Source organism: Sinocyclocheilus anshuiensis, unplaced genomic scaffold (genome assembly GCF_001515605.1).
Source record: "Sinocyclocheilus anshuiensis isolate Anshui unplaced genomic scaffold, SAMN03320099.WGS_v1.1 scaffold1754, whole genome shotgun sequence".
Lineage (NCBI taxonomy): Eukaryota > Metazoa > Chordata > Actinopteri > Cypriniformes > Cyprinidae > Sinocyclocheilus > Sinocyclocheilus anshuiensis.
Genome location: NW_015546144.1, coordinates 237,185 through 257,344, shown reverse-complemented (window position 1 = coordinate 257,344; position 20,160 = coordinate 237,185). Strand labels below are relative to the sequence as shown.

Below are 20,160 nucleotides of genomic sequence, written 5' to 3'. Positions count from 1 at the left end.
TTGAAATCGCATCATATGCCCCCTTTAAACGTTATAATTCCATGCCGTCGGTAAGCTGTAACGTTAAGTCTGTTTTGTGGCCGTTTACACGTACACACGTCTGCTATAAAGTCACCCAAACACTTCCTCTGTGGGATTGTGAAACTCAAGGTGGTCTGTCGGTGGTCTTGTGGTGAGATGATGTGTGAGCATGTGATGAGAGATGAAATGTAGGATCCACAGTCACATCACAAATATGCTACAGACCACCTTTTTAAAAATATGCCGTTTATTATAAAAATGACATCTTTTTAGATTGTGTTATTATTCTTAATAATAATCATATTTTTTTTATTTATTGATTCTTTTCTTTTTGGAAATGCCACATCTACTTTTTGGTTTCTAGAGATCTGAAAGTGAACAAAAGGAAAAAAAACAAAAAAAAACTGCTTCTACAAGTGTAATGACATTGAGTTCCTGTCTGTACCTCCCCCTGAAAGACGTAGGTTTTCTTCTAAACAGCATGTTAGTGCAAAGCATAAATCAGCAGAAACGGGAAGACGTTTGCATCTCCGGTTCACTTGCTCCGTTCCTTCTGCAGCATGAAGTGTGACCTCAAGAAGAAACTCTTACTTTTTTCATTCATGTTGTACTTGATCCTTAACGGTGAGTAAAAGAGGTCACAGCCGTTTTGGGGTTTTGTATTTCCTCTCTGTTGAGTTTTTGTTCCTGGCTGTTGATTTGTACGGTATTTTCACTTCAACTTTACGAAATGTTTCTCACATTAAGGGACGATATAACAAATCTGAACGCTTTTGTGCACTCACAAATGCTTAAAAAAGAGTGAGTTTTATTGCATCACATATCAAATTTTTCTTCATTTTGAACCATAAATCTGATGAACAATTGTGCCTTTACACTAAGCGTTTTTAAGTGTTCAAAACATTTTGAGCCACTTTTACTGAAAGGATTTGTAATATTGTACAAAAAAAAAAAACGAGACAATTGAAGTACCAAGAAATTTCCTTTGACTCACGGAAAATGTGAACGAGATCTGCAAAACAGCAGCCCTTTCTTCTTTTGAAGAGTTTCATGCCTGTATCATACCATCAATGAGATAACAGCGAGTAGGTTTATGTAACGCTAAAAAGAAACATCATGACACAGACTGTTTGAGATTGCCGTTTTCATGATGTAAGGTGATTTTTTATTTTTTTTTATAGACACAAAGTTTGAAATCTTGGCTACCAAAAAAAGCTGATTTGTTGATTATATTTGCAAAAAAAAAAAAAAGATGAGTTCATTGATGAACCTGCCATTAAACTGTCTATTATAAGCTTTCTGTTGAAGTGACCAAGTGTCGTTTTTATTTCAGCGGAGTCAACGCATGAAGTCAATGGTACATCGGAAGAAAACATCACTGTTAAATTTACTTTACAAGACCCTGTTATCATCAAAATCTCTGATAAACCTAGTCTGTACAAAGATAAGAACAAGATAGGAAGTTGTTATTTTTGAAAAAAAAAAAAAAAGATGAGTTCATTGATGAACCTGCCATTAAACTGTCTATTATAAGCTTTCTGTTGAAGTGACCAAGTGTCGTTTTTATTTCAGCGGAGTCAACGCATGAAGTCAATGGTACATCGGAAGAAAACATCACTGTTAAATTTACTTTACAAGACCCTGTTATCATCAAAATCTCTGATAAACCTAGTCTGTACAAAGATAAGAACAAGATAGGAAGTTGCAAACAAATCAGCCCTTGTAAAGAAAAGTTTGCACTCAGTGATGTGGAAAACTGTACTGTCACACTACACATCACAAATCTCACACTGGAAGATGAAGGAACATATCATGTTGCAGTGTATTCGGAAGGTGCTATCCCTCTTATTGAGAGCAATAGAATTTATATTAAAGTCACATTAAGCAATACAACAACAGGTATGTTTTCTCTTAAAACCTCAGTGTTATACAGAATCCAATTTTTTTTTTTTTTTTTTGAGTGAAATACTCGTATATATTATGTGCTGTGCTATTGTAATTGTCGGTTTGCATTTTTACATGAGTAAAATGAATGTTTTATTTATAGTAATATTAATACGATTAAACAAGTGTTGCATACCATTTTAAAAACAAAGTGATTTTTCTTTCAGAAACTACAACCACAGCTGTGCATGAAAATGTAGTGACTAATTCACCTAAACTGGAGCTATCGGAACAAAAACCATTCTTCATTTTCTTCAGTGCATCAGTCATAATATTTATATGTCTTTTTGTGGGCATATTGTGCTGGCTTTTTAGGACCTATCCAAGAAAACCAGGTAATGTAGAATTGTTGCATTGAAATTTTGAATCAATTTTCTTATATTTTATGCTATGAAACTTAAAGATATGGGTGATCTTAAAGATATGTTTTTTATTTTTTTTATTTTGTACATTAGACATATGTTTTTAAGTGGTATTGAATTATATTGTGCCATCTTATGCTAAATTCAGAACTTTTATTATTATACACTACTGTTCAAAAGTTTGGGATCAGTAAGATGTTTTTAGAAAAAAATCAATACTTTTATTCCGCAAGGACGCATTCAGTTGATCATAATTGAAAGTAAAGACATCAATAATGTTACACAAGATTTCTATTCCAAATAAATTGTCCAGAAAAAAAATCCATAATGGTTGCCACAAAAGTACGAAGCAGCAAAAACTAATAATTAAAATGTTTCATGAGCAGCAAATCAGCATATTAGAGTCATTTCTGGAGGATCATGTGACACTGAAGACTGGAGTAATGATGCTGAAAATTCAGCTTTGAAATCACCGGAATAAATTACATCTTAAAATATATTCACATAGAAAGAAGTTATTTTAAATTGCAATAATATGTCACAATATATTTTGATCAAATAAATGCAGCCTTGATGAGCAGAAGAGACTTCTTTCAAAAACGCTTAAAAATCTTATGAACTCTAAACTTTTGAATGGTAGTGAATGTTAGTATATAGTAATGCTTTCAGAAAAGTAACAGGGTTTAAGATTTACAGATTAATATTTACAAGCCTTGTGCTCAAAATCGTTAAACTAGATGCTTTTTAGATTTCTACAAATGTCCACTTCTTAATTTCCGGTAGCTTTCAAAACCACGGTAACAGGGTTGACATTTAACGATCGTTCATTACTGTAAAACATCAAATAAAACGATTCATGGAGTAGTTCATTGCTTTTAAAAGGGAAAACAAATATGGTAGTAGACACATTTGATACACCGTATTTAAAAAAAAACACACATTGTATCACATTGTGTTACAAATCAAATCTAAAATAGAGGGGAAAAAATATAGTCAAAATGTCTGAAAAGGACATTTAAAAAACATAAATATTAAATTAAACTAAAGTACTTTAATTCAAATAAGTAAATGTGCAGATTTACTAAAAGAGCAAGAAGTCCCCCACACATCTTCATGACAAAGACGCAGAAAAAATAAAAATAAAAAGCTACTCAATTTTTAATGTGTTAAAAAAAATTGTGTGCTGATTGTAACTGTACTGATTCTCAGATGCAGAAAACCCACCAGTTCACAGCAACCGATCAACACAACTGGTATGCCATAGCCTCTTTATTTCATTAAATTACACTTTCAAACTTATTACATTTCAGCTTTGTTTTCTTCACGTTTTGTACGTTACGGCCTGGGCTGTTAGCAGGGGCAGTGTGGGACATCCGGGGCTGTGTTTGTCAGCTGTGTGGAGTATGGGGAGTTAGACTTTCAAAACAGACCTGAAAGAGATGACAGAGTAAAACTTGCCGAGGCGACATCAAAGGCCCAGGACGGAGTGGAATATGCTGCCATCATTTTCCCTCAGCAAAAACAGCCACCGAGTGGGCGGATGAGAAATAAACAGCAAGTACCTGCTATTAAGTGATAGTCATAAAACTCATAAAACCATGTATTGTCCACTAAAGTGAGTCTGTTTTAACGTTTGCTCATGTAAACCTAATATATACTATTTGGGAGTTATGCAGAGTGAGTAGAAATCTTAAGAATTTTTGATAATAATTACATGATCACAATCTGCCACATACTGTAAGTCATCTTCTCACTGTTAACGAGTTCATACTGATACTGTAAACGTGCCACAGAGTTTAACACTGAGTCATAGTGAGGTGCTAACCACAGAAGCCCCCATAAAGAAACCTGAGGTACTTGAATATATTTGTACAGTATTATGCAACCCAGGCTCATTGGAAAGAACGTGCCTAGCCTGCAAAATGATAGCATGTTGGTTTGTTTCACATTTCACAACACTTTCCAAGTGAAATGTCCAGTAAATGGAGGTGCAAAAAAAAGGACGTTCAATTCAATCTAAAACAGATGAACGTGAATTTGGCAACATTTTGTTGAGTTGGTTGTTGAATGTGAATCGCAGCAGTCCGTGAATTAAATGTCTGGTGTGTGGCGCTAAAAGGTTAATGCTCTACCGCATTTGCAGTGCTGGGTAGATTATCAACTGATTACAAATTACATGACAAAATTAGTAGTTATAACTATAGTGACATAATCCATTACATTACACATTTAAGGTAATATAGGACCAGATTTACTAAACTGGGCAAATCAGCGTGAGAGCGTAATCCCATAAAAGCGCAGATGGGAGTGGAAAGTTCTGCAGGTGATTTATTGACAATGCACATATTAAAGAACACAGACCGTAAATAATCATGCAAATACTTAGTAAATCATGTTGCGTGATTCATTTAAATACTCTCCTCATAAATTTTGCACTTGAAAGGTAAACTCCTACAAATGCATATGCCATAAGGTCAGTCGCAAAAATGACTGTCCACGCCTTCTCAGTGCTAATTTTTCACTGCATCTAGTAAATCCTGACAGTAGTTTTTTAACACCAAAAGGTGGTTTAGTAAATCTGGCCCATAATCTGCAATAATGGTAGGCTGTGAAATGAAAAAGAGGAATTAGGGCGAATCAACAAATTATGAATTATTTATTGCTATTGTGCGAATAATATGTAATCAAAAAGTAACTGTAATCTGATTATGTATATTTCACATGTAATATAATCTAGTTACAAGTACTTAAATTTTGGAATCTGATTACATAATCCAGATTACATGTAATCAGTTACTACCCATTACTGCACATTTGAAAATATCGTACTGCTACACCTAACAAAAGCAAACATGAGGTAAAAATGCATTTGCTGAAGCAAGCGTGCTATTTTATGTTGCTACTACAAGTCTTTGAGCACTTTTATCATGACTTGTGCATCACAGGACTTGTACCTGAGCAAGTGCAATGCTGTACCGGGTGCGCTACTGAGCAAATTTACTATGTGACATACACCATACATATGGAGCTAATTAAAATATGTGATGCAAATGCATCACAAATTACAATTCATGCACTATGGTGAAAGTGTTTTGAGGTCATAGTATCACTAGTAAAACTGCGTGAAAAATCTATAATCTGACCCTTTAATCATAATTTGTATGAAAAGGAATGAAAGGTGTTTTACTGTCACTAGTGTTCATTGCAACTGGAAACTGCAGCGAGGTGTATGCATAGGTACGTTTGTGGAGTTTTGCAAAAATATAGAGGCACATTTTTTCCAATAAGCCCATGTTGCAACCACAAGCATATTATTTCTCATACTTGCTCCATCTGTGTTATACACAAGAATAATACCTCAAACTGTGGGGCTTATGAGGAGAGGTTTGTGTGCTATTACATTTATTAAAAATAAGACTTGATAAAACTGGCCAAAAATCCCCAGGACTTGCATTCATGGAGGGACCTGAGTCATTTCCAGACCAGAGACTTGAGAGTGTGGCGGCGAGTTTTGCATTCACAGACACCACTCACGTTTTCTTCAGAAAATGTGAAGATGAGTTTTGATTTTGTCGTTCTCCTGTTATCATTTTCTTATGCGCTACTAAAATGCTTCTGTGTATCCTAACACTATGTATCTTAAAATGTAAGTCAGCAGTTTGTGTATTATGTAAATTGTGTATGCTGATTATTGCACTATGTGTGTAAATATTGTACTTGAATGAGTTCTGTACTACATATGAATGTATAGCCAAGAAGGAGTCTCATAAAATTTGTAAAAATGTTAAACACCGTTAAAAAAACGATATGACACAGCCTGTCATTTTTAAACACAAGCATCCTGATTTAACACTAAAAGCAACAGATGCACTTTACACACGCCAGAGAGCATTTGATTTTGTTTACTTCTGTGTGAAGGTTCATATGAGCACGGCCACGAAGATAACCTCAGATGTGGCTGCATGTGTTGGCAGTAGGAGTGTTGATGGAGTCATGTATACTGCGTTTTAAACCGAGAACCGAGAAAATAAAAACGTCTTTCTCTCAGAAATTTCTGCGAGCATCAAAACCTAACATTTCAAACCGCAAAATATGCAAGCACTAAGAGAACCATGACTCTAAGCTGCATGGCGAAGAGTTTCCAGCACCCACACAGGCTTGTCCTGAATATCTAATGAGAAACGCGATATGGCCTATTAAAAAAAAAAAAACAGTGGGCCGACCTATATTGACACGTAAGTTTCACTTATTTTCTGTTTATAGTGAAATGTTTCCTTTCAGTCAACAAAACCGTAGTGCTGGTTAAGCATTTATCATAGCTGCCACCATGCGTCTCATTTTCCATTGACGGCCTCGAGACTGCGTCCTGCTACTAACGTTAAGGTAGGTCTTTATTACAAAAATTAAGCAATTATATACGTAGTATGTTATGCAGTAGTAACAAAGTGAGTATTTTCACAATCACCTGAATCATTCATAAAACATTTGAAAAAGTAAAAACATTCTAAATATTAGTGAATATTAGATTTTAGTGGAATTCTAAAACCTAAGAGCAAAAGATTTATTTATATAGCTGTAGTTAATCAATTCTGAAAAAGACTCTTTAAAGCAGCGCTACAATAGTGTCATTATCCGGCTCAGTTCAGTTCAAGTTTTTCTTCTCATCCGACAATGTCATTTCTGTCAAATCGATAGCATAGTCCTTAACAAAGCGTCACTATACAAGTAAAATAACACTTGAGTAATAAGAGGTCAGTATACATTGAGGAATATAACACGACTGAAAGGCTGCATTGACCAATCAGCATCCAGGACAGGATATTTGGTGGGTTATAACATTAACAAATGTTAAATACTTTTATAATCATGCTAAACCTTATTTTTGGGTAGTAATTGAATACATGTATTGTGGATTACAAAATCAGATTCCAAAAATTGGTAAAACATTATTTTAAGGTGTCCTTGTTACAAGTTAAATGTATACTTACTATTGTAGTTACAATTAATTATACATAATTACATGCAAGTAACCCTAAACCAAACCCTAATCCTAACCCTATGCATATAGTAAGTGCATGTAGTTAATTAGTGTTACTCAGTACTTAAATTTATAATTACACTGTAACAAGGACACCTTAAAATAATGTGTAACCCAAAAACGAAGTACTTGTAATTGGATTACATTACATTTTAAAATGTGCATAATCAGATTACAGTTACTTTTTTATGGATTACATCAGTACAAGATATTCACACAGTTGATTCTTCCTATTTTTCCCTTTTACATTTTTCTTTCTAAAAAAAATTATATACTGTCATATCATTTAGCTTTGGATATTCACTGCATAGAATGGCTGTGTAAATGTAATGTAAATGTATTTGCGATCTATGCTTCTGAATTTCAATTATACCACATATGAGACAAATAGTTACGCAATTTACTAAACACTGCTGATGTATAACTGACAAAAATATTTAAAACCTGGAAGACTTTCACCATGTCATTGCTATTTTCATGTTTAGTAATGTTTGTTCATGTGATGCAGAGATTCCCAAACTAGTCAGTCAAACCCCTTTGGCCTAAAATATTTACTTGTAGCCCCCTGTGATTTAAAGTTAATATTTCAATAATTTAACACCACATTCACATGTTCACAGTTGTCTCTGATCAAAATTAATGTAAAAGTAATCCAAAAGTAGTCCGAATACATTACTTGAAATGAGTAATCTAGATTACGTTACTGACTACAATTTTCTGTCAGTAGCTGAAGACTGCAATTTGTAAGTAATCTACCCAGCATTGACTGTTGTGAGCCATGTTATATTAAGTATCTAAATAGTATGTACTTACTTTTAAATTAATTATTTGATACAGTGCGCTTATTGTGTGCATACGCGTTTTTACATAGTAAAAAACCCTCCTGTAGTTACATATACAACTGATTTCTGTAGTTACATCTATAATTACACTTAATCACACAAAAGTGTTTTGCCATTCAACATAAACACAATAGCTACATTGTACCTAACATTTTTCGGATAAGTAGTTAAAGACACCAAATGAAGTGTGACCGACTGTTGTCCTACGCATCTGATTTCCTTCATACTTCATGTCATCTACATCTGATTTCCTTCAACTCATTACTGTGGTTTATTTAGCAGTCGTGACCAGCTGACTGTACATTGTCACTTACTAATTGAGATCTGTGACTTCTAAGATAAAACACTTGATATTAGATTACACATGTTTAAATAAGAAAACCCCTTTACCCTTTGCATATACCATGTTGTCCAGTAGGTGGAGTTAAACTATTACAATCGTTTCTTCCTGTAACTCTCTTAACGGTTTCTTCACTGTTCATGTTGATTAGACAGTTGTTTATATAACAAATTGTGCGCAGTTTCTCAAAGAATTCAGAAAAATTGATGTTTAGTAATAAAAACGTCTGACCACTGTTATCTTAAATTATTTGATATACAGTAAATGTCTAGTTAATATTGTTTGTAGTTTGTAGATAGGTTAAATACATTGCAATACAGTTTTAAAGTAATGTACAATGTTTATTTACACACCCATTTCAACTTTTTATTAGTTCACTGAATAACCTAAATTGATTGATTTTTTGATTATGAATCCACTGTAAGGTTCTCCATTCGTATACAGTAAAATAATAAATACCATTCAAACATTATTACTGGCCATAAGTAACTTATTCTGCCGTCGTCCTTATTCACCGTGTCTGTTACTTTGACTTGTAAAGCAGTGTTCAAGCTTGTTGTAGAAAACAGATACTTAGGCTACTTTCAGTTTCGTTTTTAGTGAAAGGAGAGGTTAGCTGTATATATAGTGGATGATAACAAGGCAGAGCATCGTTCCTTTGAGATCTCTGTGAGGAAACAGACATGATATCACTGTGGAACATTTCTTTACAGGAGAAAATAAGTGAGCTTCATGACGACACCTGGAACATTGAAATCGATGAGACTATTGTGGAACACAGGCCAGCTCGTGATTGGCACCAGTACATTTCTGGCTCCTTTGCACAGTAAGAGCACAACTTTACCACACTAAAAGATATCAAACATTGCTTTCCACAATGTGTGTGCAGACTGGGTTAAGATTTTTGATGCATGTATCAAATCTGTCGTATGCTTCATTGTTTATTTAGTGGAGTATTTCTGGATTCTCAATTTTTCACTATTAATATTCAACTGCTAGACATCATAAAGTGAGGTATCTGAATGACTTGATGGTCTATAAGTAAAAAATAATGAGATTTGTAAAAACAATACATACAATACAGTTCCATTAGTTAACGTTAGTTAATGCATTAACTACAGTAACTAGCAATGAGCAGTACATTTGTTACAGTAATGCTCATTGTTAGATCATGTAAGATTATGTCCATTAAGTAATATTAACAGATACAACTTTTGGTTTTAATAATGTATTAGTAAATGTTAAAAAACTAACATTACCTAAGATTAATATATGCTCTAGATGCATTTTTTCATTGTTAATGTTAACTAGTTAACTAATGTTAGCAAATTGAACCTAATTGTAAAGTGTTACCATTTTGAAAACAGAAAATTCAGTTAAGCCATTAGCTAAAATAGGACACTTTGTGATATATGTTGATGGTTCCCTACGTTAAAATAAACGTGTGCATAACTGTCACGTGCAATCGCTGCCTGAAACACAACTATTATTGTTAACTTGCAACACAAGTTTATAGTCGTTATCAGTTAAATTTTCAGTGTAGTCTTAATCAACTACAGCATTTAGAAATACTAAAGCTGCCAACCTGAGAAAAACTAAAATACACCAATTAATCATTAAAACATCAAACCTACTGTACTAATGAATGGTCCTAGAATTATCAGAGTGCACTAAACTGATCTATTCTCCATTTCATTCGTAGGTTCAAGTGTTCTCTTTGTAGAAAATGCTGGGGGTCTAAAAGAGTCCAGGTGCTGTTCAATTTCCACCTGGACACAGCAAGGAATCAGGGAACCATTAAAGTGCGACGCTTCAAGAAGAAGTGCAGGAGATGCACCGAAGCTCAGTGGGAGGATCCAAACTTCCCAGTGGAAAACATTGATGTGCTGATTGAGAGACTGGTTCGAAATATCCGCATGAAATGCTACAGAGAAGACCTGGGTCAAACGAACAGATCCTCAGTGTTCAATGGCAGAGTTAATGGGCCACATGAAAGTGCTCACTGTGAAGCCTGTCATAAAGGAGTCTGTAGTCAGGCCAACTGAGATTGATTTCATTGATTGATCTAAATGAATAAGTGGTTAGTATTTATTTATCGTTATAAAAACCAATGTTGTATCCAATATAGACACAAATAAATCTTGAAAAAAAATGTATTTTGTATAATACTCCAAAATTTCCAAAAATGTAATAAATGTATTAAAAGGTGTATCGGGTGACTATAGGCTTTACTGCAATGGAATGTCACAAATGACAACTATCATTTTATTTTACACTGCGTTGTAGATATCATAGCATTTGTGATGAAACCACAGACCAGAGAAGATCCTTTTACTAATGTGTGCTGATCCTTGAAATGTCGTTTCAGCTCTATACAGCCTGTACACAGTGAAACACGGTGCAGGGCACAACAAGGATTACTAAAATCAAAATGTACATAACTGAAATTATATTACAGTTTTTTTTTTTTTTCAATTGCTAACAAGCGTTTACCAATACTTTAAGTACTTTTTCTAAACTCTTAACACAGCAACACACCTACATCACAAAATTAGCCAAATAGTAAATTTTCTGGCCAAAACCATATTTTGTTAAATAAATACAAACTCTACATTTCAAAATGCTGAATACCTTTTTCTACATATACTAACTCTATCAAAACACAGCAAACCCGATTCAAAAAATCGAGTAATTTGGTCAAAGCATTGGCACAGGTTTTCTATCCAATAGGAACATATAGGCAATCATAGTGCATAGACTGTCAAAAGCATAACAATTAAATGGCATTACAAAAACTGCATTACTTGTCATGTTTCAGTTTGACCTGTATAGAACATACAATATGAGATGCATTTAAATAATAATAATAATTCAATCAGCTGAACTCTACATCTTTTGTGTGTAAATGTGTGGATTCGTTTTAGATCGTATGTGCACAGCATAGTGAAGGAGTCATCGGTACTTTATGGAATGTAAAAGAAAAGTGACAGAATTGCTGCAGTAAAAGCTTTATTGGCAAAATGAAATTGCTGTCAGTGATCATAAAAAAAAAAAAAAAGCATACAGCCCTTTGCCCTTTGGTTCAAATAAATTTCAAAAATAAAACAAAATGACAGACAAAAAAGGAACGGAAAAAGTACAGTTCTAATCTATACGATCTTCAGCATTTGGCCACATGTTCTCGTCGACATCACACCTTATATTGTCTCTTGCTATGCACCTTGGATAGAAACGCTTAGCATGCCTTATCCACCCCTGGCAGTCTTCAGCTGAGATGTCTCTGCAGCCAGCCTCCATTGTATCCAGGAGGGACATTTGATCATGTGGTCGATGATCATAGACTTTCCACCTCCAGGCAGAAAAAAATTCCTCAATGGACCTTTTTCACATTTCCGGGTTTCTCAGCAGCGGATGTCATGTTCACTTGAAGAGCAGTGAATGGGAGAGTACCACAAATATATGTTTTGCATTCCCATTTGCTCAAATAGCAAAAGTACAACTCCACTATAGTGTTTTCATGACTTTCAATAAAAGGAAAAAAATTGAGAGAGACTGATAACGGCTGTCAGAAGAGAGAACGATGTCAAATTTACCACATTAGAAACACCCTCGCATTAGCGTTAACTGTTTTTTATAATTTGATGCAAAGGTGATACAATACAAAGAATAGTGTTATAAATGTACATACATGTTTATAAAAATACAAATATTAAAAACTTTCGAGGATTTACGATGCTGATGACCGTTAAACGCGTCATCACAGTCCTGTGAAAAGGGTCCATGGGATTGAGGAAAGGAGAGTACGGAGGAAGAACAAGGGAAATCATTCTCGGATGGGCTGCAAACCAATTTGTGACTGCATGTGAATGGTGGAATGCTACATTGTCCCATGCAATCACAAATGTCCTCATGTTTCCTCCCACTTGTTCCCTTTCTGCTTCTGGCACCAGTTGTTGGTGGAGGTCATCTAAAAACAAAAGAAGGCGCTCTGTGTTGTAGGGACCAAGCTGGCTTTTCTGCAGGACCAAACCAGCACTTGACATTGCAGCACACATTGTGATATTTGCTCCTCTCTGACCCGGCACATCAGCGGTGGCCCTTTTTCCAATTAGGTTTCTTACTCGTCTGCGAGTTTTTGCCAGGTTAAATCCTGCCTCGTCCACATAAATGAATTCATGTGGTGTCTGATTAGCCTCCAACTCCATAACTGTCTGAAAGAAATCAAACACATAATGTTTAAATGCTTTTCACTATGTGGGTATGTTTACAATAGACAATAGTGAAAGAAAGTGTAGAATAGTGTAAAAGTCACTCTAGAATCAGATACAGTGGCTGCGTTCGAAACCACATACTTCTCTACTATATAGTAGGCAAAAAGCAGTAGGCGAGCAATTAAGTATGTTTGAATCTTAAGTATTCATAAAAGAGTAGGCGAGAATTAGTAGGCGAGTGCACTAATTCTCGCGAGATTCAGACGTAAGTATACTTGTTGCGTTCGAATATGCCTACTTACCTACTATATAGTAGGCAAAAAGCAGTAGGCGAGCAAATAAGTATGTTTGAATCTTAAGTATTCATAAAAGAGTAGGCGAGAAATCCCCGGATGTCCTACTGCTTCAGCCTAGATTCTGAAGTGCTCATCGGTGGATACTCTTCCTGTTTCCTGTGCATTTGCTGCAGAGCTTTTGTGGTGGAGCAGGACCTGCAAGGAAAGGTGACGGTGGCATTTGTGGAAAAAAGACAAAACCTGAAACAAAAACATAAAGTAGGATCATTTTGTTACTTCTAATACAGAAATTAAATGACATTGTGCTGTTAAAATGACTGCTTTTGTATTGTGTTTATGCATTTTTGCAGGATCTGAAATGTCTGCAGACTGGTGTGTGCACTGAGGATGGAGAAGTCCACAGCAGCACAAGGATTGAACAGCGTTGAGGCAAGCAAATAATGACTGAATTTATATGTTTGGCCGAACTAACCCTTTAAACCCCCCAAATAGAAACTGTATGAAATATATGTAAGCATTTATATTATAGTAGTACCTTGAAGAAATAAACTTGAAGAAATAAGCAGCTTTATTGAGCATCTGTGCCTAAGACACAAAAAGGGATTTACAAAAATCACATTTACAATTATGCATTTGGCAGACACTTTTATCCGAAGTGACTTACAGTGCTTTTATTACAGGGACCCCAATCCCCCTGCAGTAACCTAGAGTAAAGAGCCTTGCTGAAGGACACAACCAGTGGTGACGACTGCAGAGATCGAACCAGTAACCTTCTGCTTACCAGCTCAGTGCTTTAGCCCACTACACCACAAAAATAATGAAGCTATATAAAAAACTAGCATGTAATTGTAAACATATGAAATGAAATTTGGCAAGAAATGGAATGCTGACAACATGAATTGTAAAACATTTTACTCTGTGTAAATGTTTTACAGGTAGTGGTGCTCATGGAGAGCAGCACACAGATGTTTGGAGCAGACACAGCAGCAGTCAGATTGTCCCGCACATGTTCAAGATTGTGTGGTACGGGGGGCCTCATCCAGGGGGCCTGGGGAAGTCGTGGCCAAATGGTTAGAGAGTCGGAGGTTGCGGGTTCGAGTCTCGTACCGGCAGGGATTGTAGGTGGGGGGAGTGAATGTACAGCGCTCTCTCCCACCTTCAATACCACGGCAGGCTGCCCACTGCTCCGGGTGTGTGTTCACGGTGTGTGTGTGTGTTCACTGCTGTGTGTGTGCACTTTGGATGGGATAAATGCAGAGCACTAATTCCGAGTATGGGTCACCATACTTGGCCACATGTCACGTCACTCACTCACTCTCTGTGCACTCAGGCAATGAGTGTGCCTCGGTGTCCCTTTCCCATCCATGATCAGATTCAGTCTGACTGCAGCAATGATGGTTGTGATGGACGGCAGAGACAGGTGAACGTGGACAGTTTTCATCAGAATAAAGCTGCAGAACTGTCTCAGCTGTGTTGAGATGCAGTAGATGTGGATTCACTGCCTGTAAATACATCATTGTTAGAAAAGTTTGAATAAAGCTTTGTTTCATGTGTTGTCGACTTTGTTGTTGATTTTCATGGTTACTTTTATTCATTCTTTTACTCATATTCATGTTTCCTGTTGTTGTCAGTAAATAAAATATAATTGTTTCATTAACTTGTGCATTAATTACTTGACTGAAAATTGAGATGTATTCACCTTGGCTGCGTTTGTCTAGTGTGTAGTCATGCATAGCCATGGCATATGACAAAACAAATTACATTTTGCTTGTTTTACTAAATTTATATATTTAATTAATTAATTTTTGGTCAGCATGTATCATTATTGTAAGTGTTGGTGTGGGCTAGCAATGCATTTTGGGGTAATCTTATTTTTTAAGTAGTAATACTTAAATTTTCCGAGTGTAATATTAGCAGTCTTCTCCAAAGGCAAGATCTTCAAGCAGATGCCCGACGTCTCCTTTGTGCAAACATTGCAAACGCTACAGAAAACTGTACTAGGTACACTGTACAAAATTATTGTGATTTTAACAGTAAAAGACTGTAAAAATGCTAGAGTAAAAACCTGTTAACTGGTTAACAGTAAGTTTCCATACTATATTCAGTGAATAAATGTAATTACATTTAATGTAATTTTACAGTAAAATACTGTTAAAAATACGTTTTTTGGAAGTGAAAAAAAAAGTCATTGTATAATTTACAGTGACAAACCGTAAATTGACACTCCCAGAATTCCCTGCATGAGACTTCATATTTTATGTTTTTTTGTTGAAATAACATGTTTCTTCTTAGTTTTTACGGTGAAGTTCTGGCAACCACAGCTGCCGGTATTTTACTGTAAATGTCACAGATTTTTTTTACAGTGTAGGGTTGTGGAGTTACTGATGCTATGAGGTGTTAGTGCACCTATCTTCTTTTTATTATTATTACTGCATAACTTTTAATTACTTACATGCTCAGGGAAAAATGGTTGTATCTTTAACAATTAACAATCATAACAAAAAACATAAATACAATGGGTTTGCATACATCATTGTATGAGAATATATACACAGAAAAAAGGCAAAATTAGAAGCGTAAATATCTTTGAATAATCATAATATTCATATAATCATAAAGCATCGAAAATTGCATTTGCTGTTGTTGTTGCTATTTATAAGCCTGAGGGATGAAACAAATAGAGTTAAACAAGAAAAAGAGGAAAACAAAGGAGATTTAAGCCGGTTTTGCTTGTGGATGGAATTAACATATTCAAAAGACAACAATTTGGGGTTTTCATAATAAAATATAATATATTTAAGCATAAAATTGTGGGTCATATTAGTAGGGTTAAAAATATAAAAACTGCGATCACAATAAAAAGGCAGCTGTTTCTCCAACAAGACCACAAAATGAGCAAATTGCATCAACATCAAAATATTTACAGATAGAGGTATTAAACCTGCCGCTCGTTGCTGCGCTTGTAACGTCATAGGTCACATGATAACGTCAACATGGCGGATGAAGTCCGGATCTCATTCATACTTAACGAGATTTGGCTGTAGAGTACGTACTCTTTTAGCGCTCGTTAAGTAAGTACTTATTGAAATTAAGCACCTACTCATTGAGTATGCGATATCGAATGCAGCCAGTGTATATGCACCTGGACATATTGGTGTTGGAGTTACTTGACCCGCTCACTGTTTCTTTCAAAGGGAAATTTGTACAGCTGTTTCATTCGAATTCTGTGTTTGTTCAGAGTTCGAGCGATGGTAGCCAGGCTGATGCTTTCCACATTCTGGAATACATTTGAACTTCCTTATATGCAGATTTGAACTGTTTTGTCGAACTGCATTTACACAGGATTTGAACCCCGGCTCCTCACCTCTCAAGTACGTCTCCGTACTCCGTGAGCTACCGAACAAACCTACAGTCCATGAAAACCCATAGATATGAAGCTGGATATGTGCGATGCTAACATTCAAAAGCATCAGTTTTGAAATCTCCCAGCATATTAAAATTGTTTTGAAGTCATAACATAATATTCTTCAAGTATATTGTGCGAAAATTACGCTTTATTAATCAAAACTGTAAATTTGTGTGAAAAGGAATAAAAAGTGAAAGAGTTTTACTGCCTCTAGTGTTCATTTCTTTTGGAAACTGCAGTGATATGTACTTATTGGTACGTATTTCGCGTCTCGCAAAAAAGTGCCCCCAGGTATGTTTTTGCCATGAGACCAGGTAGAGTTATTGCCCATTGTGGTTACAGTTCAGGAGTCTGATGGCTTGGGGAAAATAACTGTCCCACATTCTGGGCATGAGGGCATGTATACTTCTGTACCTTCTGCCTGATGGCAGGAGGGTGAAGAGTTGGTGCAAGGGGTGTGTGGCGTCATCTGCAATACTGATAGCTTTGGAGATACAGCGTGTGGTGTAAATGTCAGTGATGGGAAGAGTGACCCCAGTGATCTTCTCAGCTGTCCTCACTATCCGCTGCAGGATCTTGCATTCTAAGATGGTGCAATTGACCCTTCGCGAAGACCTGGCCCCCTTCACTACTGTTGCTATGTCTTGCAAGCCATGCCATTCTAATGCAACACATCAGTAAAAAATACACCATGGAGCAAAGAGGAAACTGACAAGACAGAGCAGGTTACTTTAGGCTGGCAACACACTAGACTATTTTCAAATCTTAACCGATTTTAAAACCATGGGAGGCCACAGACATAATGAGAGTTCTAACCAATTTTTAGCCTTACACTGTAATCCTCTGAATGCGTACACTAGACAGTTTGACCAGACCACACATTTGTTGATTGTAGGAATGATTTCACAGTGACACGAGATCTCAAGGAGACTCGCGAGATCAAACGTGACGAGAAGAAAAACAAATGGAGAACAAGCGACGTTATCAGCTGGCTCTGCTGACGTGTGTTCTGTTTCACAGTGGAAAAACACAGTGGCTGCCAAGTTTCAGCTATAGAAGCATGCAACATCCAGTGGGCGACGCTTGTTTGCTCTCATTGGTTATCACGGGTATCATGTCAGAGGCAGCCTGATCAAGAGTGCTTTGAATATTCAAGGTTCAAGCCCGATCAAGATTTGAGTTTGGGGACGTTCCATCTCATTCGGCAGCAGTAAAATAATCGTAATGACACCACACAATAGGGAATTTTTTTGGACAAAAATGGTTGTGTAATGTTTTGTTTTGAATTGGGCCACACACCCTGATCGTTCAGGGGTGCAAATCATGCTTAAAATCTGCCTTAAAATCTTCAAAAGGTACGGTATGAAACAAAGTCTGAGCGTTAAAATTTGATCATTTTTAAGAAATTCAAACAATAAATACCATTTTGTGGCTTTTTAATGTGTCGTTACAGATCAAGCAGTATGTGAACCGATCATCTCTTCCCCTTTACTAGTTATAGCATGAAATAAACATGAATGAACATCAGAATGTATCCTGTTTCAACCGCGGAAAGAAATAAATACACATACTTTTTTTTTAATTCAGAGCCAACAATATTAATCTATTCTCCTCTGTCTGGTTTGTTTGTCAGACAAAAATGGCAGATTCAGTGTTATGATTGGTCAGATTGCTTGCCAATCAAACTCCCTGTGAAGGGTCAATTCCTGAACCAGACAGTGATGCAGCTGCTCAGGATGCTCTCGATAGTCCCTCTGTAAAATGTGGTGAGTATGTGGGGTTGGAGATGAAAATTCCTCAGCCTTCATAGAAAGTAGAGATGCTGCTGGGCTTTCTTCACTATGTAGTTGGTGTTGAGAGACCTGGTGAGGTGTCCACCAGATGAACACCAAGGAATTGAGCCATCAATGTTCAGCAGAGAGTGGATATTGTGTGCTCTTCTAAAGTCAACAGCCATCTCTTTTGTTTTGTCCATGTTCAGAGACAGATTGTTGACTTTGCACCTGATTGCTGATGCACCTCCTCCCCGTATGCTGACTCGTCACCTTTGCTGATGAGACTCACTACAGTCATATCATCCACAAATTTAATGATATGGTTTGAGCTGTGCGTTGCTGTGCAGTCGTAAGTCAGCAGAGTGAACAGCAATGGACCAAGCACAGAGCCCTGGGGGGCTCCTGTGCTCAGAATAGTGGTGTGGGAGAAGCTGATTCCTATCCAGACTGTCTGAGGTCTCAAGTCCAGGATCCAGTTGCAGAGGGAGGTGTTCAGGCCCAGCAGGGCCAGCTTGCTAATCATTTGCTAAGGAATGATGGTGTTAAATGCTGAGCTGAAGTCTATGAACAGCATTCTTACATATGTGTCTTTTTTGTCCAGGTGAGTGAGAGCTAGGTGGAGGGTGTTGGTGATAGGATCGCCTGTTGAGAGTTTGTGGCGGTATGCAAACTGTAAGAGGTCCAGTGTAGAGGGCAGAAGGGTCTTGATGTGTCTCTTGACAAGCCACTTGAACCTACAGTAAGGACCTAAGAAAAAGTGAAGGAGAGATGGTATTTAGGTGCTTTTGATGCCACTCAGTTTTCATTAAGATGAGTATAAACTACAGTGTGTTAAAAGAATGGGGGAAATAAAAAGACAATACCTATTTTAAGATATTAATTTAAAGAAGGGCTATGTTAGCATCACATTGTTAGAGTGTTTCATAATTATAGCTATTTTAAACAATTTATCATGCAAAGTGCTGGAAATTTAAATCAAAGACAGTAAAAGAAGAAGAAAAAAAAATAAAAAAAAGATGAGGAATAAAACACAGATGAAATAATTAAATATGCACATACTGATTACTCATTGCACACAATGAACACTCTAGCTGTGTCCCAAAGTTGAGTGTGCACACTTCGAAGGCCAGGCCTCCGAAGTGCATGAAGGACACTGCCTTCGCAGGATTTCCTAATTGCGACAACAGAGGTTCCCGATTAGCGCTCTGTCGCATAGCAATGGTGTAAGAGGAGAGCTGACGAGAGGACAATCCTGCCAGGATAGGTGGAGCCAGAATTGCGACAGGTTTGCAACCCGGATTTTTTAGGCAGTTAAGCATAAAAATAAAACTGTGAATAAAAAAAAAATAGGGCATTGTACAGCTCAATGTTCAGTGGCATCTGTCACAGCTGAACAGTGCTCTGTTTGACTTGTCCGAGTCCTTCAGATGCAGCCTTTGATATAGTTAGCAAAAATGTGTTAATATTCGGACAAAATGTTGATACTTTCATTTTCAAAATAATCAGAGGTGGACTGTAAGGAAGTACATTCGTTAAGTATGGACAGCACTAAAAATATGGTCTTTTACAAAGTGATGCATTGTTGTAGATTAAACTACCCAACAGTATTTAGTAGGCAACTTTAAATTGAACAACCTTGAACATATTCAGAAGTAAAATGCAACATTCACATTAGTGCAGCAGTAATATTAATGCAAAACCATCCTAACAAATTCTTTTTCAGAACAATACTGTATGCCTTTACTTTTACTAAGGTTTGGAATTTTAATATTTGGGTGAACTATCCCTTTAGCTAAGGTTATCAATATGACTAGTAGTTTTTCCCCAATATGGTATTGGTGCTTACTAAAAGTAGTTTACTAAAGTACCTCAATATTTCTTCTACTAATTACTTTGTCATATCTCTAAAGTTTCTATTTTACTTC

At 36.3% G+C, this 20,160-nt stretch overlaps 2 protein-coding genes across 2 annotated transcripts; both read left to right on the top strand.

The window, feature by feature from the left end:
• The first annotated feature begins 1,512 nt into the window (after window positions 1-1,512).
• Window positions 1,513-4,681, top strand: LOC107701218 (uncharacterized). Its single transcript, XM_016503178.1, has 5 exons — window positions 1,513-1,516; window positions 1,594-1,920; window positions 2,133-2,300; window positions 3,537-3,580; window positions 3,682-4,681. Exons 1-5 carry the CDS (start codon window positions 1,513-1,515, stop codon window positions 3,901-3,903), a joined length of 765 nt encoding a protein of 254 aa, XP_016358664.1. The 3' UTR covers window positions 3,904-4,681.
• Window positions 4,682-9,216: 4,535 nt separating this feature from the next.
• LOC107701221 (receptor-transporting protein 3-like) lies at window positions 9,217-10,671 on the top strand. Its single transcript, XM_016503180.1, has 2 exons — window positions 9,217-9,373; window positions 10,250-10,671. Exons 1-2 carry the CDS (start codon window positions 9,231-9,233, stop codon window positions 10,590-10,592), a joined length of 486 nt encoding a protein of 161 aa, XP_016358666.1. The 5' UTR covers window positions 9,217-9,230; the 3' UTR covers window positions 10,593-10,671.
• The last annotated feature ends 9,489 nt before the right edge of the window (window positions 10,672-20,160 follow it).

Coding starts and splice junctions, on each gene's coding strand:
- LOC107701218 (XM_016503178.1), top strand. Junction 2,301..3,536: donor GACCTATCCAAGAAAACCAG/GTAATGTAGAAT, acceptor ACTGATTCTCAG/ATGCAGAAAACCCACCAGTT. Junction 3,581..3,681: donor GCAACCGATCAACACAACTG/GTATGCCATAGC, acceptor CTGGGCTGTTAG/CAGGGGCAGTGTGGGACATC.
- LOC107701221 (XM_016503180.1), top strand. CDS start 9,231: ATGATATCACTGTGGAACATTTCTTTACAGGAGAAAATAAGTGAGCTT. Junction 9,374..10,249: donor ATTTCTGGCTCCTTTGCACA/GTAAGAGCACAA, acceptor TTTCATTCGTAG/GTTCAAGTGTTCTCTTTGTA.